The sequence below is a fragment of the Aulostomus chinensis genome, chromosome 14, assembly GCF_037954235.1.
Source record: "Aulostomus chinensis isolate RoL2024-O1b breed Wild chromosome 14, RoL_Achi_v1.0, whole genome shotgun sequence".
NCBI lineage: Eukaryota > Metazoa > Chordata > Actinopteri > Syngnathiformes > Aulostomidae > Aulostomus > Aulostomus chinensis.
In genome coordinates this window covers 9,761,694-9,789,431 of record NC_141333.1, presented here as the reverse complement: position 1 = coordinate 9,789,431, position 27,738 = coordinate 9,761,694, and the positions used below count along the sequence as shown (strand labels likewise).

The following is a 27,738-nucleotide window of genomic DNA, read 5'->3' as shown; positions in this document are numbered from 1 at the left end:
TAATCAGACCTTTCTTTGAGTCTTTGCACTTGATGCAAGTACACAATCAGACATTTCATGGCAGATGCTGCCACAAAGAAAAAAGGGTCTAGACATTCCTAATAAAAGCCACAGAGGCAGAGAAGGGAGGAGCAGATGAGTGAAGCTTTGATTGCTGTTCTTGTTGTGGGCAGAGGGGAAAAGAATATTGCAGCAATATGAGATGAAATCCATGAGGGAAGAGCACCCATATCACTTCTACTACTCCAGCAATATTTGCACAGGCACTACAACAAGGATGAAATACACAATTTGCAGTCTGTGTGTGACAAAACTTGAGCAAAGTTTCTTTGAAGTGTCCTCAGAGGTTTTAATCATTTAATCATGACATGAGCGCAACAGCGTTGGTCTAACATGCCTAGTGGCTTTATAATCATGCCTAAAAATACATTAAAACCCAAACTTTTCCTATTTTTTTATATAAACAACATTTGCATTGATGCTTAGCCTAGGTGAATGGAATTTTGCATACATAAATTATTTGTAGCGAGCAAAGTGAGAAGGTCCTACCTGGGCGTCGGCCAGCATGACATCTTTGATGAGGGGCAGCCCCCGTGACTCTCCATTCTCCACACGTACATAGTGGACCTGGTAGCCACGGATCTGACCATGCTGCTTTCCCGGCATCAGCGAACGCCACATCACCTTTAGTGCTGTGGAGTTAAGGACCTCTACCTCCACCCGCCGTGGAGGACCACCGGGAACTAAGAATACCAAAATAAAAATAAAATTAGAATCATTTTGTTACTTGTATTGCAAAAGCAGTTGTGATCCTTGTATTAATACAGTGGGATTGTAGGAAAGCAGATATTCATCACTGACAGGGTGCATTAAACATAGAAACTTATGCGTAGCCTTCTCACTGTGTTGCATGATGGGAGATGCATGTAGATCCGTGCTTGGATTTTAATAACCTCCTTCCACTACAAAGGGTTTGGCTGAGTTTGGACCAAAATTACAAGCTTATTTATAAATTTGGACTCAGGCTAAGCATGCCAACTTGGCTAGCCTACATGACATGATGCTTTTAAAAATGTTCCTGTGAAAATTTACTGTGAAATTGAATGAATATAAATTCAGAACCTACTGGGCTATGACCTGCTTGATGCTGTTTGTTATTCACCTGACAACACATGAACTCAAGCCAAGAAGTTATTTGTTACACCCCAAGAGGTGAATATTCACTAAGCCTCTCAAAGGGATGAGGACGTCAGATAAAAGTTGTCATATGGCAAGTCAACAACTACCGAAAACCATTCAGGGACGTCTTCAATGGAAGTCATTTTGCTTTAGTCCTTGATGTGTGTGTGTGGGTGTGTGTGTAATGAGATGTGAAAACAAAATGGTGAACACTTGATTATCATCAAGGGGGAAGACTCAAATATTATTTTCATGTGTATGTAGCCTAGCAACGTAGCACTGTGGGTACAGACTAAGTAGCTCTCTCTAATGTAGGAGTGTTGTGGTTTCAGCCACAATGGAGACACATGGTTTCAACTCCTCAACACAGTTTCAAGTCTTGAACAGTTACAACTCCGACAGGTTAAGAGTTCTCTCACGGAACCATCTACTCAATATCTCACTCACACACCCACACACACCACTTGCACCTTCTCTTACTTTGTGGTATTTTGGTGTGCCATGGACTGAACCATTCTGAGATGGATGTACCATTTTGAAAAAAAAAAAAATGCCTCCATTTCCCCGTGGATCATGAACCAATCTCACTTAATAAAAAAGTATTTTCTACTAAGACTTTCTGCTTCTTTTCTACTCTTCTCTACCACACGTTATTTAAGAAAAATGACAGCAGATAATTTGTGATATTTTCAGTATTTTTCTCACTGTTTCACTTCCTGATGCTGGTGTGTTTAAAAAAAAATGAAAGAAAAACATAGATGTGGTAAGGGTTCAGGCTGATCTGCAGTTGCTGTTTTAAATCAGTTGCACGTCAGAAAAAAATGCCTAAAATGCTGCATGAATGGGAGTGAAATGGATGGTGGAGAAGCTGATATCAGCCATCTGTCAGTGATTCAGATGGGCTGTGACACGATCACATCTTTACTTGTCATTTTATCTATTTCACCGTTCAGTTGCTGCATCGCCGCTTTGTCTTTTAGCTGCTGCTATATTTATTCCAGGTTCAAAGTTTTGGTGCAGAAAGACACGTTTGCAGCCTCAGTGGACACACCCCTGTTTCTTTAACCTACTGTTGCCATCATAAACATAAACGCACACAAACACGCACGTATACATGCACACTCACAGAGCCGTGGCCTAACACTGGACAGCACTCATAAATGCTAAACGGCTCTCGGCTGAGCAACAGTTAAAGCCTACAGATAGACGCCTGGAATAGGAGGGGGTAGCTATTATGAAGTATATTTCGTTATTTATGTTTTAATAGCAACAGACTTGATTTCCCAATCGTGTGTTTTCTATTTTAAGTGGTTACTGAATGTTAGTACAGTAGGTTTCTCCATCATCTTTAGTGTATATTTAGTGTAAATAAGTGGGTATTCTCTCACAATACTGAACAACTCTCAAGAGCAATATCAAACTGAGTGGTAATACTGTTTTCACTGCAGTAATTTGAGGTTCTACACAAAAACTGATTCATGTACCATCTTCATCAGTCCTGCAGATTAAGGGCTCGCTCTCAGGGCCTGGCCCAATCACTGTGAAGGCAGACACGGTGATCTGATACTGGGTCCACTTTTCCAATCGCTGCAGCAGCACCTGCTCTTCGGTAGCCGGCACGGTCGGCTCCTCCATTGGCTCCGTGTCATCACTGCCCCCTTCTGACTGGCCCACCACCTGGTAGCGCACCCTATACCCCGCCAGGACACCGTTCTGGCTCTTCAAAGGCGGGGGGTGCCAACTTACCAGCAGGGTGGTGGAGCTGGTGCTGCTGCACTTAATGTCTTGAGGGGGGGCTGAGGGCTCTGGTGAGGTGGAAAGGACAGAGAGGAAGAGGTGGGGTGGGGGTTGAGGACGAGGAGGAGGGTAGCGGGGTTGGGAGGAGGGGAGGAGGGGGGAGGAGGAGGGGTGAAAAAACAAAAAATAAAAAGATGGGAGAGATAAAGAAAATGATAAAAGGAAAATTGGAAACTTAAATAAAAACGATAAGAATAATAAAAACGGAAAATTGCTAAACAAAAAGCGGTGCAAAAAATATGTTTTTAAAGAAAAATAAAATCGTCAAGCAAATGTGAACAAAAATGCATAAAAGGACAATGGCACAAGCTTGTGTAATAATGAATCAAGATGGCTGGACCCTAGAAGTTTTTGGTGTTACAAGTATGTATCATGAATCATGTATCATGTATTACAACCCAACCCCGCTGGAATTATTACTTCTCAAAACACTAATTAGCTCAATCATTCTCTGACTGTTTTAGCATGAAAGATGGATGAATGAGTCAGGTTTTTTTTGTTTAATTTATTTTTGTTCTGCTATGCAATCAAAAGCAACAGTTTTAAAACAGAAAAAGGCATTTATTTATGAACAGCTAGAAGACGTTTATTCGTCTCCTCGTGTAATTCAGGACACGGGGGGGGGGGTCTGACTGTCTGGATTATGTTATCTATGCTAAAGATGATATTCAATATTCCAAAGCAATAATAATAAAAAAAAACTATAGTAATCCATAGTCATTTGTTTTAGCCTGATGCTGTAACCAGATGGAGTGGGATTAAAATATCCATTGTGCATTTTATTTTCAGGCACTGAGCTCCTATTTTTATGATAGAACTTACAATAAACTCCTAATTTCCCTCCTTCAGGGTCTCTGCAATTATAGCCACTACAAGACCACTCAATTATCCATAGGAAGCTCGATACTGTGTCCATTGAGCCAACATAAAAATAACACATTTACATAAGTTAGATCTTGCTGTGCATTGATATTTACACAGATTCCTGTTTTTTTTCCATCCCCAGAATCATTATAGCTAGAAAATAGCAGGATTGTGACCCTCACAGATCATCAGCTTGAGAAGCATTTCTTTTCTTTTTTTTAACCATGACTTTCTCAGCTAAATTAGCATAAGCTAAAACAGTTTTTTTGTTGTTGTTTTTTTTCCCTCTAGACTTTTAAGATAACAGGGAGGTAAGTATTTCTGTCCTATTTAATTTGTAACCGTATAAAAGCTTTCCAACACAGTGGCTGTTATTTGTATCTTAAGTTTTCTTCCAAAACATATTAAAACCTAGACATCTGTGAACTTCCTAATTCAAACTCAGTGCCTCTCACGTCTAATCTGTGCCAAGTGCTTACACAGCTTGTGCTCGTCCAGAGAGTGTGCTGTGCAACGAGCGATAAAACGTTTCACTTCCCCATCCAAAGTTTGGTATTATATGCATAAAAGCACATGTATGAAAACAGTTTCTACCCGAGTCTACTTGCTTCCATCTCTTACGATGCTTTTGTATGAGTATTTTATTTCCTCCGTCTTACCGCAACAATCCTAATTCATTATTACATTCTGTCATGTAAGGTAAAAATAGCACAACGATCAAAAGCAAAATTAAATACCGTCTGAATTAAAGGCATTCCACTCAAACACACACACGTACGCGCACACACATAAACACACACACACACACACATACACACACACCAACACACAGCAACTTAAAGAGACCAAGCAGCGCGTTCTCATTCCAAAACAAAGGCTGATGAAATAAATCATGAACTGAAGGAGGGTACTGGGAAATGAATTTCTCTGTAACCCATGTGACTTGAAAGAAAGAACTACAACAGTTAACGTTCAAAATCATGAGAAAACATGGGAAAAAACTGGATACTCAGCATATGAAAATAACAGAATATTTCATTAAAAAACAACAAACAAAAAGACCAACAAAAAAAAAAACAACAAACACAACCACAAGCATTGTATGTATCATACGTACCTGGCTCCCACAAATACTTAATTTAAAAGACTTTCTTACCACCAGCCCCTGACTACAGAACGTTCTCACTCTTTAGGCAATGAGCCATATTGCTTTTCCTCCACCAGACATAATAATAATAACAATAATAATACACTTATTAGTAACAGCTTCAATTTTAAGCCATATGAATGTAGAATTTTTACCCAATTTACTGGGAGTAAGAGAGTTAGCTTTGTGCTGTAGCAAGGGCTGTTTAATACTTATGTATATTTGGGCCGGAGGGTCCACAAGACTATGAGAAGGGAAGCTTTGTAAGGGGGGGCAACTCCCAATGTATTTCTGTTCTTCTACATTTGGCCCTCATACACAAACATCCTTCCTTGTTTACAATTTGTTCAAATAAATCCCATTTCATAGTTCGGCGCCTATGCACGATGCTGAAGCTTACTGCCATTTTGAGAACACAGCAATAGAGGAAGCAAGACGGAGTGCTTGTATCACTAAATTCATAAAAGTTTAATGATACTGTCCTGACTGCACTGTCACTTTGGGTAGAAGAGCTTCAAAGAGAAGACTAATGATAAAAAAACAACAACAACAGAATATAAAAACAGGTTTTGACTCTCAAAAAGACCTCCTCCAAGTGAAGACTGAATGTTCCAGCACACAACAAACAGGACAAGACCTCACCCACAGTTCCCAAACCCTTCTCTGTGTCCAATGGGCTTATTTACTTACGGTCTTACTGGATTTTGAACCTTTCAGCTTCTTTCCCCCGTTCATATTGTATTTGCAAACTCTCCACGTCAAGAGTGATTGCTCAGTTCTCAATCTTTGTGGTGCGGAAAAAGGGCTGTGAGTCTGACAGGGACCCGGGCTATCACAGTGCACAGGCATCCTCGTACCAGATAACGGTTTAAGACTGGCCGGGGCACAGCTTTAATAAAGTGCATATCCCATGAAGACCAGTGGTAGGATTATGGATACTAGAACTATACAACCACAAAAGAAGAAACTCCACTAATGCTCGACTGGAGGTTCTTTTGAAGCTGCCCTGAAAGAATTCCCTAAATACTACTTGACAAATAATTAGTCATGTCTGTATTCATACGCTTCTTATTTGACTTTCAAGTCTGGTGTGATGAGTCTGTGTGCTCTCAGTATGATGTCTGCAATGTCAGGTGCTGGTGGCGTACCTAATCATTACGACTACATCCAGATTAAAAGTGCTTTAAGCAGGGCGTCTTAAGTGGATATAAATTTAACAAATTAATAGTAACAGTTCAGGCCATTACTCAACGCCTATTGTCAACTCTTCAAATGACACAGATTGCCGGTGTGTTAGCGATCAGAGCACATGTCTGCATCTGAACTGTCTTCTTATCAGCAACGTCCAATGACAGGATGCTCGTATTTGTAGTTCATTACAAAATTAATCCTCCCTGATGCCAAATGGCCATGCTGTATAACACAACTACTCTAATATATCTAAAAACCTCTTGCAATTACAGTAAGTGGGAGGGCTAAACGGCTTGTTTGGCTAAATACAAAGGATTTAGAATCTGCCACTTTAATTTGAGAGATAGCACTTGACTGGCTACTGGCAGGTTCTAGGTATAATCTAAATGTGTAACAAAGCCCTAACAAAGCCCAACAATCCAAGGGAATGGCTCATAGCTCATCGTCAAGCATGAAATTAATTCTGACGCTATGAAATGGGATTCTTATCTGCCACTCTGGAGCCCTGCGGTCTCACAACACCAACTCCCAGGGTCCACCTCGTGTCTTGTGACCCTGACTTGCAGCTGGGAAACAGCTAAAGGGTTACTGGGAGCATTCCCACTTCTCTGATTGTGGACCCAATCCGGCCACGTCTGAACGGTCTCACAAAAACTGGTCTGTCAACCTGGTCTGACTATGGCAGCATACCCCAAGAGGCCTTGCTTCTGAATGAGGGCCACTGCCAATTCAGTCAGGTGTATTTACCATCAGCCTAATGCAATAACAACCGAGAGGTGTTCTTTGAATGAAGAAGTTCATTTTTTCAGTGACTATATGCACTTGTCCTTGTCAGTGGTCCTCATGACAATAGCCCCTGGTAATGCTGCTTGGACTGAGCACAAACTTCAACAATACGCAAACATTTTGTACCACAAAGCAACAGGAATATACTTTTGTCTGTCTTTCTTTTGACTTGCGGCAAAGGGTTTCAGTCTGCCAGACATTCATGATTTTTATTTTTAATGCTTTATATCCTGATTGATTTAACACTTACAAGTACAAGCACAGCTCCATTATCGTGCAGGGTGTGAGATTATGTAGTGTTAGTTGAAAATAACTTGCAATAGATACAGATAGTTAAGGCGAGTCGCTGTCTAATACTTATTACATTACAGTGAAGGGACTTAACGCACGCTGTGTATGTCACCGGCTCTTCACTGGCTCAGATGCCTGGGGATGCTGCTATTCCTAACCTGTATGAGCAGCCAACCTCCAGACATGTCAGTTTAACATTTAACCGTGTCATCTATGAAGACTGCTCATACAAAAGCTGCCAATTCTAAGTTGGTGTTTAATGGGGGTGGGTGGGTGGGGTACACCGGTACGGTCCTTATGGCAGACTGAATCCCCTAAACCACACAATTACTTACCTTAAAGCATCCAAAAGTTATTTAGTGATGTGTTGAGGGTATTTGTTTTACTGATTTCCTGATTTAGTCAGTGTTGGTTTTTTTTTTTTTCTGAGCTAAGCCTTGAAAAAAGCAATGGTATCTTTTCACAACTGCCTAAACAGCAACTGCTAATAAAGACATTTTTAAAAAAAACACCTTGCCTGAGAGAGAGAGAGCGAGAGAGAGAGAGAGCAAGAGAGAGAGCGAGAGAGTGCGAGAGTGAGAGAGAGAGAGATAAGGGCCCTAAGGTAGAAAACCATATATAGTGTGGAGTGGATAGAAAAGGTAAAGGATCATATTTTAAAATGCCTACTTGACATGGAAATTAGCATTCAAGTAAAAGAAGTTTTAAAAATCAATCAGCATTCCAAAGATGAACTGACAGTATTTTCCTTAGCAGCTGAAAGGTGTTACCCTTTCTATCCACTAAAATAGATGCAGCTGAAGGGAAGAGTCTCAAACAGAGCCTTGAGAAAAGTCCATTTTTAGACTAATGATCAGGGGTATGACAATACTGCCTGTGCATGCTACTCTGCCTGCAGTGATAAAGTTGTTTGTGGCTGGCTATGGTAGACTTGGGTTCCTGAAAGGACCCAACGGAAAGACAAAAATAGCAGCAAGCTACTGTTTGGAGCGATGTCAAACCAATATTCTTTTGGATAACCCAGAAAGTAATAAAAAGTAATAAATAAATAAAAGGTCTAACTCAAAACTTGTTTTAAAAGACAGAACATAAAAGGAGGAGGACACGAAGTGAGCAAGGTGACGTCAAGCCATTCCAAAGGAGAGCTTTTGTTCCATTGCACAGGGGAACAAGTGGCAAAGACAGAAACAGAGTTGGAATGACGTGATGTAAGATGAAGACAAGAGTGTATCCAATCCAATCTGCTTGCGGTTTACCGTTCAAGAACAAATTCAAAAACACGGGTGAAATTACAAAAGACAAACATTGACAGGTGAAGATGCACACGCAGACACTCGAGAGACGCCAAGTGAGAAATGGAGCAGGATGAGCAGAAGATACTTTCATGCCTGGACTGATTAAAGATCAACGATGCAGTGATAGGTTCTCAATAGCACCCCCAGGGGCAGGAGTGAGTGTTGCATGCAACTGGCGCTCTCCTCAGTGACTCTGCACTGTCTGTGTAGCTCTGCTGCCCAGAAATAACAACAACAACAACGACAAAAAAAAGAAAAAAACAAAAGAATCGTGAAGTGGTTGTTCCAAAGTTCCACAGCCCAGATGTGGGGGATACAGCCAACAAGTTGCACTGGTAGAAACAGAAAATGTGTTAAAGGAAGTTTACTCCCACACCATGGCTCTCCTATGTACCAGAAAACTTTGTAGATTCCAATGTCCCAACAGAACACAGACTGAAAGAAGTTGTGACAATGAATGTAAACATGTCTGTGCTTTGCTACGCTCCAGGACCCCCCCCTTAATCCAGTTTTCAACCTTCAAAATTACACCATTTAGAAACAGAAATGGTTTCAGATAAAACCTATGGCATTTTGTAGATAAACTAAAATCTAGTGTTTTCTGAAAAATGGCCATTAAAAAAAATGTACTTCTTGTTTTTTTTTTCCTAGATTAAAAAAAAAGCAAAAAACAAAAGACATTTATCTTCTCTGCAAAAAACAAAACAAAAAACAACCTGCCTTTACTGGACTATGCATGTGTTGCATCAAGCCTGATTGTGTGAAACATCAGTGCATAACAGAACTGTTCATGTTCACGTTCGTGCCGTGTTCATGTACACATCAAACTATCCGTATTCCAACAGCCGTGTTTCACTCGCGTCAGTGACTTGACTGGAGAGGCTACGTGTGTCATATTCTTTATCCACAGGTTGCACCTATCATGAGAGAGTTGATATCATTCCTGTTATTTTTAGCTGCCTTGTTTAAATAATTCAGTTGTGTTCTTGCCATCTGTAAAATAAAATAATCAGTGCTGATATCCAGGAATAAATTCAGGGAACTGACGTGAATAATTGTGGCGGATTTTTGATGACTAAACTGCCAAAATGCCTCATTCCCAATTTTGAAACTAGTTCATAAGAGAGCCTTGGTGTATTTAGAGGAGAACTGACATTTTTTGTGTCTCTGTCACATGGAATAGAGTGAACTTGCTATTTACAAAGGAAAAGCAAATATGAACAAAAGTAAACGGGCAATAAAGGAACTGCCACAATCGTCAGTCCATATATTGCAGACTTGATACAGTATATTTGACAGAACTGGCTACAAAGTAAGGAAATTTTAAAATGTTAATGTTAGACTGCAGCTCTTTGGTGGCTAATTCAAATTAAAACACAAATATCTACCATGTAAATGTCATTTTTCATGATGCGAATCTTATACACAGTCATGTTCTGATAAAAATGTCAAACACAAAAAACATAAAACCCATACATTTTAGCAAGAATTGCACATAACAATTATGAAAAAACAAACTACTGACCCTGAATATGTCTGAGAAAAACACAATCACAGTTCAAAGGTGATGACGCAGTTTCCATCAGAGAAAAGAACGTTTACACACTCAAGTCAGCAGGAACACAGAGAAGAGAAATCACTATTGTAAAGGTTAAAATGAAAAGGTACATAATAACTTAGCTGCTTTACTGGTGAAAATCCCTTTGCTAGCACAAGAAGAGAACAGGAGAGAAGATGGGAAAAAAAAGGCTACATACTTGCTTGCAAGGTCTTCTGTATTATGTCATTGGTGAAAGCTCCAATGCCTTTGTTAGAGATAGCTGCCAGGGAGAAGTGGTACTCTGTGTTTGGGCGGAGACCTTCTACAACATATGAAGACGTGGGTCCGAATGTTTTCTTCATCTGTTAATGGGGTCAAAGTGTACCGTCAAGCCTGGTTTAATAAAACGGTTGTTTAAAGATATCGTGTATCCTATTATCACACAACTGAATGCACCTTTTCATTCAGGCCTAAACATTTTCTGTTTATTGAACATACTGTATGCGCTTTTCGCTTGTTGCGATGGCTGCTACCTGTTTGCCCTCTGCTAACTTCAGAGTAAATAAATAATTTGATCTTGGAGCTCTTAATTTGAGCTCTTCGTGAATTTCCGTACGTCACGAGGTCACGTGGCTCAAACTATGATGAATAATTTCACGACAGAAACAGTAACGACAACGATGTAGATTAGTGTTAAACATTTAAGCAGGTCTGTCCCTCTGGGAGTTTTTTGGACAATACCTGTCATTGTCATATATTTGGTTGGTTGTTTATAAATGTGCATTTGCATGAATCAAACATAATTGTCCAACTTTTTGTCCATGTTGATATGACAACCTAATATAAGAAAAATATCTCTTTCAGGGACGTTTTGAATGCATAAATAAAAATGAATTCAATTTACAATTAATTGCGATTAAATATGAACTGTCGTGCACTAAACTCAGTTGTAATCATTTGAGAGCCCTGAATAAAAGGTGGAGCATAAAGAAGTGTTGCCTTCCTTCATACTTTTCCTTGAAATGGTGGGGAATCCAGAGAACACTGCAATTCTTACCTGAGAGCCAAAGCTGCCCTCCATGTAGCGAAGTTCATAACTTATAATTCCCTCTTTTTCATAGGCAGGTTCCCAGGTCAGTTCAATGCTGGTGTCAGACACATCACCCACCTGAAACTTGGATGGCTGACCAGGAACTGAAAGACACACCGGACAAGATAAGCTAAAAAACATTGGAAATAGGCATCTGCGAAAGGCAACATGACCAAGGCTGGTTGAATATGAAAAAATGGATTGTGCTGAAATGAAGACCATGTTCAAATCCAAACGATATAATTATTTTGAGGTCAGACGCAGCAGTAGAATCATTTCTCTGAGTCCTGAAACTGAACCTTGTGACTTCTCAGAGGTATTTTTTTAAAAAGACTGCAATGATCAAAAATAATTTTTTTCATCATTTTCACAGACTACGGATGTGCAGTTGATTGCCTTTTGGACTTGTCTCTTATGCTGCCGGCACTAGTTGTTTAAAATTTCAAGAAATGTGTTGCTGATGCACACAAACAGTTGAACATGTTGAGCTCAACATCAGGTAACAACGTTTACGCTACATACAGTAAATTATATTCTCAAACAATCTCTCTTTCAACTACAATTCAACATTAAAGAAGCGCCTATTGAACAGAGCATTCAATCGCACGAAAGTAGAGGAAGACGACTTGTGTACTAACCTCCTTGCAGGACTTTTACGTGGATTGGCTCGGAGAAGGGTCCATCCCCTACGGAGGTGAACGCTAACACTTTGATGGTGTAGGTCTCTTGAGGAACCAGACTCTGGATAGTGGTGATAATGCTGTCCTGGACATTATGGATCTGCCAGAGGCTCATGGGTTGGGAGTCGTCCATAGTGTAATAAACTCGATAGCCCTTAATCTGCCCGTTGGGCTCCTCTGGCTCCTCCCAGCGCACCATCATGGTGTTTTGGGAAATAATCTGAGCCTGGATGTTACGAGGTGGACTAGCAGGGGCTTGTTCACCAGTTCTGGTTTCTACAGGCTCACTGGGAGGACCCTGGCCGATTGTGTTGACAGCTGAGACTCGGATTTCATACTCTGTGTTGGGGTACAGGCCACCAATGCTGTAACGTGTAGTGGTGATGTCATCCACTGTCTCATACTTGCTATCTGGGGACTTAGCTCGATACTGGATGATATAGTAGGTCACTGGGTCTGGGTTGCCTGAGTCCCAGGTGATGGTCACACTGGTGGCAGTGGTTTCAGTAACCACAGGTGTACCTGGAGGCTTTGGAAGGGCTGTTATGGTGACAAGACAGGTGGGAAAGAAGAGGAAGTCATTCATTATGACAGTGACTGACGATAACAACTAATCAGAATTATTCAAAAATAAAAGGATGCACATTGTGAGAGATTTTTTTTTTTTCCCTAGAAGTTGCCACATGTATGACTTAGCTGCCGACAATCTTCTTCATAAGTGCCCTTCTGGGATGAGCACAGTTATCTCTTACATTTGACAGTGATCTGTGCCACAGCTTCAATGATGCCAAGGCTGCTCATGGCCACGCAGGTGTAGTTGGCTGACTCACGGACGCTGCTCAGCTCAAGAACGTTCCTACCCACTGGCATCTCATCCTCCGGTGTCAAATCCTCAGAATTCAGCATCCACTTGACATAAGGCATGGGGGACCCCACTGCCACACACGTTATGTTCACACTGCCACCAGGCATAATTTCCTGGCTCGTCGGTGGTATGGAGAAGCGAGGAGGCACCCGACGAACTGGGAGAAGGCATGAGGAGGGGGAGAGGATGACAAGAAGAGGGCAAGGGAGTCAAAAAAAAGAGAAAGAGAGGTAACAAGAGAGGCCGATGAAAATGGACCCTTCTCAACACAAAAAAGGTTCAACATGGTAAATGTAAACTGAAACACAAAATAAACGTTTTTTTTTTTTTAAAACATAAAAAATATACAAATAATGAGAAGGAACTAAACTAACAGAACTGCTTCAACAACAATATAGATTAACAATAAAGCAACGATTCATAGCAACAAGGTTCCATTGACCAATATTTGACCCATCACAGCACAATTAAAGACACAAAAATCTATTACGAGTTTCTCATCTTTGGAACTGAACTGCTGAGGTAGATCTAAAGTATGACTTGATCACGAACTATGATGGTGTGAAGAAAAGGCCATGTGATAATGCTATCACATAAGGCCAACATGGCAACCTGGAACTTCCTGTCCTCTCAGGCACTCATGCCAAACAGGAAGTAGGCCATTACAGGCTTCTCCCACAGCACAGGAAGTGTAGGGTTACTGGACTATTGACCATCTCTACAAGGTCTCTAACATATTCTAGCGTACATTTGCACTTGTCACCTGTCTCTAAAAAAACCTAGATTATCTTAAAGATGAGAAACTTTAATCAGATTTTTGTGGTTTAGGGTAGATCCACTGGACAAAGCCTTATTAAGATCTGACACGGTTCCATTGATAGATGCAGCTATCAGTTTCACAGACAGCATGCATAAATAGACCGAGGTAAAATTAAGGAGTAAATGATAACAAAATCAGATATAAAAATTGAGATAAAATGCATAGAGGAATATAACTGAAGGGTCGCTAGCATGCCCAGACAAAAGACGATTGGAGAGGAAAGAAGAAATACAAGATTGAGGATAGAGCATCTGAGGAAAGGATAGAACAAAAGGGAACAGAGGAGCAAAGAGTGACAGAGGAAGAAAAAAGAGAGGGGGAGGTTTGGAGGAGGGTAAAGGGGGGGAAACCCGCTTCAATGCTGTGTAAACTTTGAATTCTTCAGCTAATGTGACAAAATGTGATGGTGGCACATTGTCACATCGCAGTCCCAGGTAACACAAAATAAGTATAGAGGAAACAAGGTGTGTGCCTAGAAAGATATAGAAAAGAACTCTAGTTGTTGTAGCTATAGAGAGTCCACTATCACAGAGTGTTGGAGTCAAGAAACAGAACTGGATCAGGAGGGTGGAGAAATCCAGAGAACAAGGAGAGATAGAGGGGGGAAAGGTAAGAGAGAGAGAGCGTGAGAGAAAGAGAGAGAGAGAAAGAAAGGTAGATGAATAAGGGCAGAATGAGAGCTAAGAGAGGGAGACAAAGAGAACCTCAAAACCCATGGATAAGAGTTGAAAATTGGAGTGGAGGGAGGTTGATAATGATTCTGAGATCCAAAGGTACTGTGTACTTGCTTGTGTGTGAGTGTATATATTGTTGCGTCATTATAGGTATGACTCTGCGCGTGTACAGTATGCAAGAGTTAGAGAGTGGGAAAAAATATGAATCAGCAAAAAACACTTTTATGTGTTCATGAAAGGCATCCCAGCAAGCACTTGACAGATAGTGAAATGCAAAAAAAAAAAAGAAAAAACAGAAAGAAAGAAAAAAAAAAGAAAAAAGAAAAAAGGGGCCAAGATCAATGCTTGGGCTTAATGAGCGCTCTGTTTCTATGAGATTATGTCAAGCATGAGAAATTGAGACAAGCTGAGTTGGAAAAAGTTCATTAATTCTATTTGCTTATTAACCATTAGTCTATCTCGATAAAGTCTCTAAAGGTACAGTATTCAACCCTATAGCTGAACCAAAAACCAACAAAACTTCCAACATACATAATCATGGAAGAGAGACTTGTTTTTACATGACGGCTGCAGCGATACTTAGCACCCTAAAAGCATAATGATGCACTGCTAGATGCCTTCAACTCAGGAGGATGTTGTCCCCCCCTAACCCTGCATGACTTCCTGGTGAACTCAGACAATGCCACCTTCATATTTTTAGCTTGAAGCTAATGAAGACAGACTACTAACAACCGGTCACATTGTCAGTTTACAAGAGCTCAAATGTATTTCCTGGTATTATCCGCTTAAAACACCAAGATCTGAGCATAAAACCAACTAAGTCAAAACACTTTCTGCACAATGCGAAGTAAACAAGTTCAGCTGAATGTGCCAGTTGCAAAAATGTTCACTTTTTTGGTTTTTGCTCAAATCGTCAAAGGTGTTGGTAGAATATTTCTTTTACGGCTTAATAAAGAAGATTTTGCTTGATGGATGATGATTTTGAGACTTTTTTGTGACTGTTTTTTTCTGTTGTTAGCAGTTGGTCTCCATTAACATCCAGCTAACAATGTGACAGGAGTTTTCTGCATTCTGGACTCATGGAGTCAAAAAAAAAAAAGTTTTCTTAAGTTGAAGACACCTAACTGAGTAATTATACTTTAGGGTGAAATATTCTTTATAAAATAAAGTACCACCTTCTGTTGAGTTGGGGCAAACTGTGGTACACTAGATAGAATGTATTAAACAGTTGATTATTTACACAAATGTGACAACTTAAAGTCTGAAATCTAACTTCCATGGGAGGCAAAAAACACAATTACATGTTTGAACATCTATTCTATGTCAAAATGTTTGTTGGGATGCAGAGGAGGTCAAAGAGAGAGAAGGAAATTTGTGCAAATGTGGAAGTAAAAAATGATGAACTAGGATGGAAGAGCTGACTTAGAGACAGACAGAGAGACAAGACAGAAAAGACAGGACAAGAGACAAGGAAGAACGAAACAGATTCAAGCAGCAAGACAGCAGACAATAAGACAGAGGTAGACAGGCAGATAGACAGTGACGGATGGGTACGCAGACATACTGTACAGTACGCAAAGGGGGAAGGGGAGGGATGGGAGTTGTTGGAGAAAGGGAGGGAGGAGGAGGGCATAAGTGGGGGATAGAATAAGGAGACTGTGATTCTAAACCAAAACAAAAGAAAGACCATGGCTAAAAGAGGGTTTGAGGTCTCACACACTGGGGCTTAAAAGCAAGAATTGAATACCGCTCCCCTTGTCACCGCCTTAAACTTTGCACCGAAATGCAGCTTGGGTAGGGTGTGCCTATATGAGGTGTACACGTGGGGTGGGTGAGGACTGAGGGAGGAAGATTTGGGGTGGGGGGGGAGGTGCACTAAAAAGGGGGCATCACAGACAGCATTCCAAAATACACTGTGTCGATCCAAATGGGATTCATGATCGTTGCAAATATCAACTACACACACACACACACACACACACACACACACACACACACACACACACAGAGGGACCTGACATGTACTGATCTGAGCACTGACATAAGCACTACCACGTACAGTAAGTACAGTAACTTTTCATGTGCAGGGGTTCAGTTTGTTAGCAATTAAAGTGAAGTTAGCACAACGTACAAAAACATCCAGCCATTGGTTTTAAACAGCCATTTCATATCTAACGTTAGAAAAGATGTAAGTATAAAATGTTTAACAAAATGTTATTACTCACAGGTCGAATCAATCATTTGATTCGGCATCCCCTGAATGACTCTACATTTCACTCTTGTATCCAACTAATGCCAATTAGTGTTTCCACCGTGGGCAAGACACTACACGACCTCAGACACAAAAAGTTCATTGCTGACCTTTGAGGAAATGTTCTTTTGAGTTAACAAACTCAAACACAGAAATGCACCATGAAATAAAGTATGTTGGGTTAAAAAAAAGCCAAATTTATAATATAAATCTAGTTGTTTTTTTTTGGTTTTTTCATATTTAGCAAATATGACCCTAAATGCTTATTATTTTTGGTTAAAAGTTCAAGAAATGCATTTTTTGCTCGTCATTAAAAAAAAATAAAAAATGGAATAGGGGAGAAAACAAAGTCAAATAAATGTCCAATATGAGGACAGAACAATATGGCAGTCAATTTTTTTTTTTTGAGAAAATGCCTAAACAACGAAGGTGAAAGTGCAGCCCGTTCATCACACAGACATGCATGGGTGTGGCTATTTTCTAAAGAGTGACATATTGGTGCGCCCCCATCCACTTGGGCAGACACCAAAGAACCAACACAATCCAAAAAAATGTCACCCAAGCCCATCCAAGCATGCCATTCATTCCCAAAATATAGCATTGTTCGAGACACACACACACACAAAAGTCAAATGATAGGGAACAAATAAAACTGAACAAATCCACACGGAGAACTAAGTCTGCACAGCGCCGGAGACAGCACCAGAATGCAGCTGTGTTCAATAAAGGGTTTTACATCAATACCATTAGATGTATTTCAGCTACAATCTGTCTCTCCTGGAATTGTAATTTCTGATTTAAACTACTGTTGAAAGGGGAATCAAACAATGCCTGGATTTTTTTTCTCCTCTTATTTATGGGAATAGTCCAATCAGAGTGATGATGCTCTTCTCTCCCTGGGGCTCAGGTCAGCCAATGGACCGGGAGCTGGAGTGGCTGAGTGAATGAGGCTTCCCCAAAGGAAGTTGTCTCTGTTCACCTTTGGCTATCAACAACACAGTCAGGGCAACAGGGAAAGCAACAGCAGCCACCTGACAAATAGCATTTATTTTACCAGACATGTCACTGGGCAACTTTAGTTTAAAGAATATTATGTTCGGAAACTCAAGTTGAAAGAAGCTCAGTGGAAATCCAATCATGGAGCCGTTGGAAAAAAAAAACAAACCACAACAACTTTCTTAAATGCTTTATAACACTAAGGTGCTCGATGATGATTGATGGGTAGTCAGACTACAATTTTAGGAAACAAGAGCAAAGGGAAAGCTGGTTGAAAGTCAGCCTGTCAGGAGCATGTACGCTGATGATTTGTTTCTGGTTCCAACAGAAGACTGAAAGCTCAAGGTCAGTGGATACTACACTAGATATAGGAGGGGAAATGTTAAATATTAATAGCAAGTGGAAATTTTGGGGAACAACATTAATTGTGCATCTAAATGCCAGTTTCACATGCAAATGAGTCGATGCGCAACACATCATAGATGTGTGAAATTACTGGTCTGCTGTGTGTGGCACACTATACAGTACTAGCCTAAAAAGCAAGTGAAATGGCTGCCCACTCATAATGCTGGTAAATTCATTTCTTCTTCTTTTTCTTCCTGGAGAGGATGAAGATCTGACGTGAATCAAAATATTGATTTTTTTTTTTAATTGTATGAATGAACAGCCTTTTCAGAGCCTTCATGTCTGCCTGCAGCCAGTACATCACAAGAGCAGATGTGTGTTTTTCTCTAAGTCTTGTACTAACTGTCCTGTGCTATTCTACCAGCAAACAGTAGCGTGAGTGAAACAAAGAAAATAAAGAATCCCAATTGCATGGACAGGCTCCTCATTCACAAAGACCAGGAGCCCTGCCGGCCCATTTGGAATCGAGAGGAAAAGAAAACAAACATGTACGTTCTTTGGACGTCTAATAACATGTAATCTTGTTTCAAGCCCCAATGTGGAGAGAAAGACAAAAAGACTTACAGTGAACGAGGTGAAAAGCAGTCGAGAGAGAACGCCAGAGTACTGCACTAACTTTAATAGTGGGCGGTGTTGTGGAGGGATTTGTGCCAAAAAACAGAGGTCAGAAGGTGGACATTATCGGCCATTTTGGTAGGGCAGCTTTTGCTGCCCCAAAATGAAGGGGGAAGCCAAAATAATGTGCAGCCTTTAGTGTCACCTTGAAGCTGAGATTACACCCTCTTGCTGCCTGAGGACACAGGCGCAGTATGGAGATCCTTTAGTCACACTTGCTGGGTGAGGCCTACAACATTTACATATAAGCTGCAGGGGTGGGTCCGTATTAACATACCTTGGCTGCGCCAATGCTAAACAGTCACTATGGGTGGCTCATCAAAATGGAAATTATTACCCAAGGAAAACTGACAGTAATCATGGCAAGTAGTGGACTGAGGAGATTTTTAGAGTTAAGCAACTTTTTTTTGTGCTACTGATAGATGACAAGCAGTCAGGGGTACTGCAAGCATGTGCCCTTATGGTGATCCCTTCAATGAATACTAGATGTCAGATTGGAAAAGGGAGTGCATTCATACATTTGCACGATAATAAAAGTTGATTAGAGTGTTGTTTTAAAGGACATCTGATGCTGACTGAGGAACGATTCTTTTTTTTTTCTTTTTTGAAATGAGGGGTGGCTATTAACTTCAAGACTTCTTCAGACAAACATCATGACAGGATTTTTGCTTTGGCCAGTGAGGAAAAATAAGGTGTAATCTAGCTTTCTTTCCCAACGTTACACACACAAATGCATAGCTGGACATGCAAGCACATTCAAAACCAGGCAGATACCGTTGTAGGAGGGCACACATGCACATGCGTACATAACAGCGCAGTCTTCCTGCATCAGTGTTATTTGTGGAGTTAAGTTATAAATACTGAATGGAGATGTTTTGTTTCTTTAAGTGGGACTGTGCCAATGTTTGTAGACACAATCATGTGGAGGGCAGCAATGATAGATTAGTGATTTGCAGCACTCAGAGGCTTTATTTTTACAATAGCACATTGGATGTATTTTAGCAGTCAGTTGGTGTTGGAATTGAAAGGTTGGCATTACTTAGAAGGGATGATAATATTATATGACTGGCTGGTGCAATTGAAAGAAATAATGTGAAAATGATTTGGCCTTAAATAAATGATCTATCATCAGAATTATCCACTGCTCGGATTGCTGGCTTGAGCGTACTTTTTGGTTAAACTGTCAAGGAGTTCTTATGTAACGTATGCTCAGGCTCCTAAATGGCCAAAAGCACAGGACAGTCTGTCAAAATAGGACAGATTCTTCAGGGAATTTGGTGCAGAGTATTGCAGATAAAGGAAAAAAAAAAAACTCAGCAGGAAATGTAAGTTCTCCTGGTTACCAAGCATGGAAATTGCATTTTTTTTTTTTTTTTTTTTTAACTGTTGGTACTTCAGAGGATCAGCACACTTTCCCAGGCAGGCGTACATATAATAACCCCTCTCTCAGTGGAGATTGATAGGGCTGGAAGTGTGTTATCTCTTCTACCTGAGTGAATTATATGCTTGATCCACCCAGACACGGTGCACTACATGTTACAGCCCTAACCAAAAACCGTGGTTCCTTTCCAAAAAAAGTATATAACAGAGCTGAAAAATACAAGCAGATGACATAAGATTTAATATAGATGTGACTCAGTTGATTAAATCCGGTGCAAAATCTGGTGCACACCATGCACAAAGCTAGTTGCTATACGAATTAGTGAATGTTACTTGTAGCATGTTATTGTAGAACGTGCTGATACTTCTTGTAGTCTAGTTTAAGATGACTTTAGCAACCTGAAAACCCTATCTACTCTATGTCAGCGTGTCTGACAAGAAAAGAGGGGCTTTTGAATAATAAATTATTTGACTGAGTGTCTTGGCTGCAAGGGAACACAAACAGCAGTCAGTCAACAAAGCCAATCACATCTAGCTGACACCATTTGAAATTGAAAGTATCTTGGAGCAGCGGCTAAGCACCAGCAAATGTGATGTAGGAGTCATTATATTGTTATTGATCCGCATGAGACTGTAAATGGCATCTCTTAACGGCTGCCCGAAATCACCACGGAACCGAATCAAGCCCAATCAGGTCTTTTTTTTCTTTCCAGTAATGGATTGCTGTAAACAAGATGACAGGAACACTGGCTGTATACACACTTATTATTTCATTCGGCATTTGCATATGCACTCCAAGACTCAAGAAGCAGAGCAACATCATTTTGAAAAAGAAACACAAATCCCACGAACAAATTAACCACGAAAAGGACAAACATTTTAAACAGAAAACAAAAATTTAAATAAAAGGTTCAGTAACCCAACTGAAACAAAGGAAAACACGCAAACACAACACTATAATCACAACACAAAAAGATCAACTGAATGAAGGAAAGCCAAAAAGGGTTGTTGTATCAGGGAAAACACCTTTAGAGGAACCAAGGAAAGAAACGGAAACTACTCAACAAAACACGGGGAATGCATAAAAAAAAAAGAAAAGAGACCAATACGGCCAAAAGGATTCTGTACAGGCATGCAAGCGCAGTTACATTCTCCCATCATGCTAGAGGACCTGTTATTTTTCACGTGCTGGGTTTCCATGACAACACGTGCAAGAAAGCCTTTTTGGTGCAGAAGCAATACCAAAGGATGCAAAACGAGAAAAGGCCCCACAATGCAAACATAAAAGTAAATTAACAAAACCCGAGCTAATCGGGTTTGATTTCATCATTTCTTCCTTGGAAATAAAGAAAAAATGTCTTTCATATTCATTTAGCAGTTTGGATTAACTGATTAGTTTTCTTCAAATTAGTAATGAATCGAGCTCTGTCATAGGCAAATACAGCTAAAATTTTTCAACATGTTGAATTTAATTTCTTTTTTCTTTTCTTTTCAAATGTGGGTTAAAAAAAGTAAAAAAGAAAAAACACACCAACCTTCTCGAAGCTCTGAGGGATGTAAAGGGGTTGATGCAGAACACAATGACATGAGGAGAAGAGAAAAATAGGGGAAACACAGAGAGAGTAAAAAAAGCCACCTCAAGGTGTTTAGCTGCAGCTACATTTCCCTTTTCTTTAACCCCTTTTTCCCCTCTTTTTGTCCCTAATAGTAGTGACACCCGTCTTGAAAGTACACTTGCCTGCCCCCTCCCTCCCCCTTAAATAAACTTAAAATATTAAATGAATAAACCAAAACAATCAGATTCACTCCAGTGGCAGCACTGTCGCCTGGTAAGAAAAAAATAGTGAGGCGCCACTGGAGTCAAATCAAGCGTACCATACTGATAATTCAAAATTTCACAAGCTCCTTATAGCCACAAGGAGAGGCTCCTGTGGTGGCTGTGTTTGCTTTAGTTAGAGAAGGAAACCAAATAAAGAGAAACATAAAAAAAAACTAATGAGAGATAGAAAATAAAAAAAGACACAGTTCGGGCTGAAATTAGCAGCTGCAGTTTAAGACAGTAAATTTTGTTCGAAAGCAATCACTGTCATGATTATGATTTGAGAAACAGTCTCAATTTTGCAGTGATATTGCAGGTGCCGGATATAATTTTGTTATTATTATTGTTTTGTTTTTTTTTTCTTTTAAATTACCCTTGAAATGGATCCCTACCACAGCTGCTAATCTCGAGTGCAATTCGCTTTGTGAACAAAACATAGTAAACATCAAGTATCAGAATTGATTGACAAAAGTTAACTGAAAACAGACAAAGGTTGACACCATCAAGGCATAACAAGTGTGTTACATAGTGTGAAAGAACCTGAATAATTATGACCCTTGTGTAAATTTTTTTTTTTTAACAGCATGCTGATGGAGCCAGTGTTCATGGAGACTGTATGAATTGTTGGAAATGGTATAGCTGCGGTTTTTTTTCTTGTCGTTTTTTTTTTTTAAACAAAAAAGTGCTAAATCCCAGTGCTGTGTCGACCAAGTGTTCCCATTATTGTTATCTAATGATTCCTGTAAAGCTCTCGACTCTAATTTACCATCAACCAAGGTAAACAGCTACTTGACATCGCTGCATCGATAGGTACAGCTTGAACATTCGGAATGAAAGCTGACAATATCCTAATGAACTGTTTGTTTTTTGTTTGTTCGGTTGTTGTTGTTGTTGTTGTTTTTTACCTTCTCAACACTCAGATGAATCTTTTTTTTTTTTTTTTTTCCCTCCTATGCTGGTACTTCACAGCCTATGATAATAGCAATAATAATGAAAAAGCAGCTCCCTGACCCATTTTTATAATGTCAGACTAGTGAATTATTTATTGGGAACAAAGTTATTTGGTACACAGCAGAGGGAACAAACTGAGTAGATACCAAGGCATCTTTATTTAATATGCACAATATAAATAATACATGTTGAAAATGCATCTGCTTCAATTTATTAAAGCTCACTAAACAGGGATTCATTGTCATTTTACATTAGTGGTAGAGGGAAGGCTTTTGTCCTCATTGCCTGTTTCCTATGAAACCAAAAGTTCCTTGTGACTGATCAGGATCTTGATTGTAAAAATGCTCAAAAGCAGAAACAGGGAAAATACTGCCGATTTTTTAGCTCCAGAACACCATGAAGAAAGAGGAAGTGAACTGTTCATAATCTATGTGATGTAATATAACACAGGTCTTTTCTTCTATTACTTCAGCACAATTACATCCCTTTGCCCCCCCAAAACTCTGGAGAAGGCTAAAGATTTTTTTTGGTGTTTTTTTAGATTTTGATTGGTGAGCATTACTACCTTGCCACTCAATCAAAATCAAGACTTACCGTTGTGCTCCTGTACCTGCAGAAAACAAACTAATCAAAAACAGAAGTCCTTCCTGACACTTTTGGACTGCCGTAACTTAGATGGAGGGGGTGGGGGTGGGGGTGGGGGTGGGGATGGGGTTTGATCGGGGGGACACAATTACAAATAAATGGCGTCTCACAACCGTTAAAGCAATGACATACGGCTTGTTGTGCTACACATTTCCTTCCGAGCGAGTAGGGGAGGGCATTGAGAGACACAAAATGGAGCATAACATCATAACAGAGAAGAACATTAGTTGGTCACTTATAGTTTTACAGTTGGAAGTTTCAGTGCATATGAAATTACATTTATGGGCAGGCAATACTATCAATGTTAAAATATTTATATCACTTGGGTAATACTATTTTGCAAAACACATTTTGTGCAAATACAGCTATGCTTAAATGGAAGCAATAATCATTTGTTAAGCTCAACAGTAAAGCTGAGCTGCACTGTGGAGACAATTTTTGTTAAATTGGGTGGATGTTTTTAGTTATTTATTTGATTTTTCGGGGGGGTTGCACTCTAAGGCTGGATGGCTCCCTACCTCGCACATAAAGGTTAGCAGAGGATGAGTAGCGCACGCCTTCCACATTAGACGCCACGCACTCGTACTTCCCCTGGTCTGTCTCCTCGCTGTTCTCGATCTGCAAGGCACCTGGGAAAAGACGGCGTCCGACAAAAGAACAAGCAAGGAAGGTGGGTGGGTGAAGGGGTGGGGGGAGGACGAAAGAGAGAGGGAGAGCAGTGAAGACATGATTAGTTGATGTGTCGGTGAAACCACATGACAACTTCCTTAATGGAGGGTCTCTTCAAATTCTCTGGACCATTTTGTCAAGAACTGTTTCCCCTTCTGCAATGCTAATGCATATTACCATGACAAACCGGGTTCTCCCTCCAGCCTCATGCCATCCACAGATAAAAAGAGGGAGGAATTAAATAAATAAAAAGTGAGGACTGAATCAGTCACACTAAATTTGTTGCTTGTTGTTGGGTTTATGCAACTCATTAAAGACGCAAGATCGCCTTAAAAAAAAAAAAAAAAAGGGTAACCATAAGTTATGATGCAAGTGTGATAAAAGGTAACGGAAAGGGTGTGACGCTGAGGTAAACTGAACGCTATTAACAAATCAGCCTTTGCATAGCACTCACCGAGGGAGACTATGTGTGTGCTAGAGGAAGAAGGGTCATGGGAAAGTATCCAGACATAAACTTCACGTCCAATTGAACACAGCTGCCAAGTTGCATAACGTAAGAAAGCCAAACCCTTGTGCAGTATTGAATAATTATAAACTTCTCGTGTAACTCATCTAAAAAAAAAAAAAAAGAAAGCACCTTTAACCTTGTTAACATGCTGAGAGGGTATAGACTATATATCCTGGTTACCGTAGCCATCTGGACTGTTTTAATTCTTTTTCATTCCTTCCCCACATTATTCATGTGTTCTTTAAATATTTCATTTCACTGTTCAGATTTGATAAAACTTCACTCTAATTTGTGCTTTTTCGCTTTGCTGGTTGTCATATTTTAAAGTATACTGTTTTATATAACCCCCTTAGGGCTTGTGTGCTTAAAATGCACTGTATTTCTTATCTCTTTTTCAGATTTTTATCTCTCGTACGTGCAAATAAACTCCACCTAAATGCTTAGCTGGAGAGGGCGCGTGGGGGGATGGAGGAGGGAGGGCGAGACAACGAGCGTCAGATCATTCCTCGTTAGAGCACAGTTGACGGCACTTCCTGATGATATCATTAGGGCTTCTGGCTGGTTCAGCAAACAGATTGCATCCCAGGCCTCCCTGACAAACACAGCACCATTGCTCGTTAGTGTTTAGCCAGGAAGCATCAGTACGCCAGCCACTGCAATGTCACTGTAATATACCGTAACCCCCTCCATCACATCAGCGAGTAGTGAGCACAGTGTTGTACAAGGCTACTCCTCTGGAACATTGGTCTGATAATGCTTTTCAGCTGCGCCGCCACCATTGATTTTGTTTAATTATTAAGATTAGTCATGCCTCCACCTTAGGTTGTAGTCGTCAAGTACTGTAGATTACAGTCTGGAATGTGTACAAAAACATCTATTGCAAATGGAAAAGGTGAATGGAATGTAAAATCTATTTTTTGCCTCTCCTCATTTCCCTGTGTAGCTCAGATCATCCTCATCCCCCAGAGGGAGCAGTTTCTGGCACCGTAGCTCATGAACCAAATGAAAACGTCTACCTGCAGAGTGCAGGTGGTGGAGTCGTCGCTCTGCATTTATGCAGGGACCTGATTTGGATCTGTTTGATGTGCGCTCGGAACAGCAAATGCCAGCCCGGTGGCAGGTGGGTTGGATTGTGCTCAGAAGCCTAAAGCCTCAACACCAGGGAGACCACAAAGCAAGGACTGTGTGAAGTTCATCTCCACGCGGAAGGTTCCAGAAAGCTTTGCCAGGGGCTTGTCAGCCTTCTTCCATGTTCTGAATTATAAAATCTTTGGGAGACTGAGGATGATGGAATTTCCCTATTTGTGCCTCGTAATGCTGATGGACTTGGAGGGAAAAAAAACTGCCATTTTCTTCTTCTTCTTGTCTAATACCAAACAATTAAAAGACAAGAAATCGTCTACTTTACATACTTTTGCTTTGCTTGCTGACAATTTGAAAGTCCAAGTGATTCTGACAAATACAACTGTGTCTATCTAAAATTAAAATTCCAAAAATGTCATCTGCAGGTCAAAAAACACCCAAAAAATATTCAAACATGTCAGTTGACGGATAATGGGAATGAGAGGATAAACACAATTAATTGAGAGCCAATTAAAACTAATATTTAACACTGTGAAGTGTGCCTGCCGGCGAGAGACGGAGCAAGACGGGGAGAAAAATAGACAAGTCATTCAGGGGCTAGAGGGAGTTTCATCTGTGCCTTGCATCTTTGGTGGAAGCTCCTCGCTAGGTGGTATTATCCATTGTTTCCAGGCCCCTACTGACTTCATTACATATTCTAGCTTTTATTTCAAAGGAGAGCTGTCAAGAGCGCATAATGACGGGTGGGGAGAGAGAGAGAGAGAGAGAGAGAAAGAGAGAGAGGGGGAAAAAACGTGTGGTAGAAAAAAAAACTGATTCAGGAAAAGGCAGGGAGGAGAAGGAAGAGAGTGGTAGTTAATCTATTACTTACATATTTAATCTGTCTATTATTATTATCCATTTATAAAATTGAGAATGACAGAATGATAATCTGTAATCAGCATAAAAATTCCCACCTCTGGGCAGGTTCGAGGTTTATTTTAAACTAGATTCACTTTGAATTACAACTACGGGGGGAGTGAATTGATTTAAATTGTAAGTTGTATGAACTAAATAAAATATCTGTGAACAAATGTTTGATGCTCCGAGACAGCCCGAGAAGGAGAGGATACTAGGGAGAAATCCACTTTCTTCTATTTTAAGATACTTTTTATGCTCTTCTGTCAGTGTCACATGTAGATATAATATCCTGCCGGAGTTATGGCAGTTGGTTTCCCCTATGAATTGCATATCTGTGCTGTCATATTGTCTTTTTTTTTTTTTTTTATAAACCTCACATTGTTTACCCTCGTCTCTGCTTTTTGTCTTTAAAAAACAAACAAACAACAAAAAACATTCTAAAGGAAAGCATCCCTTTAATGTCATTAATAATCTCTGTAACCTTGAAATCGGATTAAAAAAATGTCCCTTTTTTTTGTCTGCAAGGCAGTTAAATCCTGATAATGTGAGCATTTAACAACAGACCTCTGAGGGCTTCTAACATACTAAAATCAAGGAGACTTGCTTTGATGTCCCATCTTCAGCAGCAGCAGCCTGCAAGTGCATGCGTGCAAACAAATCAAACTCCACCCTTTGAAAAAAAAAAAACAACAACCTTTGTCACCAGCATGTGTTTCTTTTCCTGCCATTTTCTTTGCCTTTTTTTTAAATATATGACGGCTCACTGTGTTTCACATAATTGCATCGTCTAGTAGCCTGTGGTTCGCAGGAGCACGAGTGGCCGCTGGAATTGTATTTCTACGGAAAAGAAGAAGCAGATGAAACAATGATCTTTAACGAGAAAAAACAAAAACAAACGCGGTTTGTTAACTGAGTGAACCTTAGCTGATCAAACACTTGCCGAGCGACAAATAGCTAATGAAATTGCCAGCTGTGCTTATGAAGTGAAGCTTCCACTGTGTCTAGAGGCCTGATCTCCCCGTCTTCAGATGCGAACGTAGCTGAAGCTGCCAGGGGTTTACGCTGAATGCTTCATGGTGATCCTCACTCCGTTATTCACCCACCCCTTCCTGCTTACCACTGGAAAAATAAAATAGATGAGAAATACTTGTGAAAATTATAAAATTCAATCCGGCTCCCACAGGAAGTTAGCAACATCTAAAAACTATGGGGGACCAGTTCAGACCATATTTAGAACATGAAGGATTTTATGAAATGCTTACATGTTAGAGAGGCAAAAAAAACTACTGACCCCAAA

The 27,738-nt window shown here is 40.2% G+C and overlaps 1 protein-coding gene across 8 annotated transcripts in view; it reads right to left on the bottom strand.

The window, feature by feature from the left end:
• ptprsa (protein tyrosine phosphatase receptor type Sa) overlaps positions 1 to 27,738 on the bottom strand; it is a 227,397-nt gene that overhangs the window by 53,010 nt on the left and 146,649 nt on the right. For 5 of the 8 annotated variants that reach the window (XM_086223445.1, XM_086223447.1, XM_086223451.1 and 2 more), the window contains 7 exons: positions 23,800 to 23,910; positions 12,613 to 12,882; positions 11,819 to 12,400; positions 11,148 to 11,284; positions 10,308 to 10,452; positions 2,664 to 2,984; positions 550 to 743 (listed from right to left, as the gene is read on the bottom strand). In XM_086223445.1, coding sequence (XP_086079571.1) covers positions 550 to 743; positions 2,664 to 2,984; positions 10,308 to 10,452; positions 11,148 to 11,284; positions 11,819 to 12,400; positions 12,613 to 12,882; positions 23,800 to 23,910 — 1,760 coding nt within the window. Of the gene's footprint in view, positions 1 to 549; positions 744 to 2,663; positions 2,985 to 10,307; positions 10,453 to 11,147; positions 11,285 to 11,818; positions 12,401 to 12,612; positions 12,883 to 21,401; positions 23,242 to 23,799; positions 23,911 to 27,738 lie in introns of those variants that run through there. The other 3 variants (XM_086223450.1, XM_086223452.1, XM_086223449.1) reach the window with 2 other exon arrangements.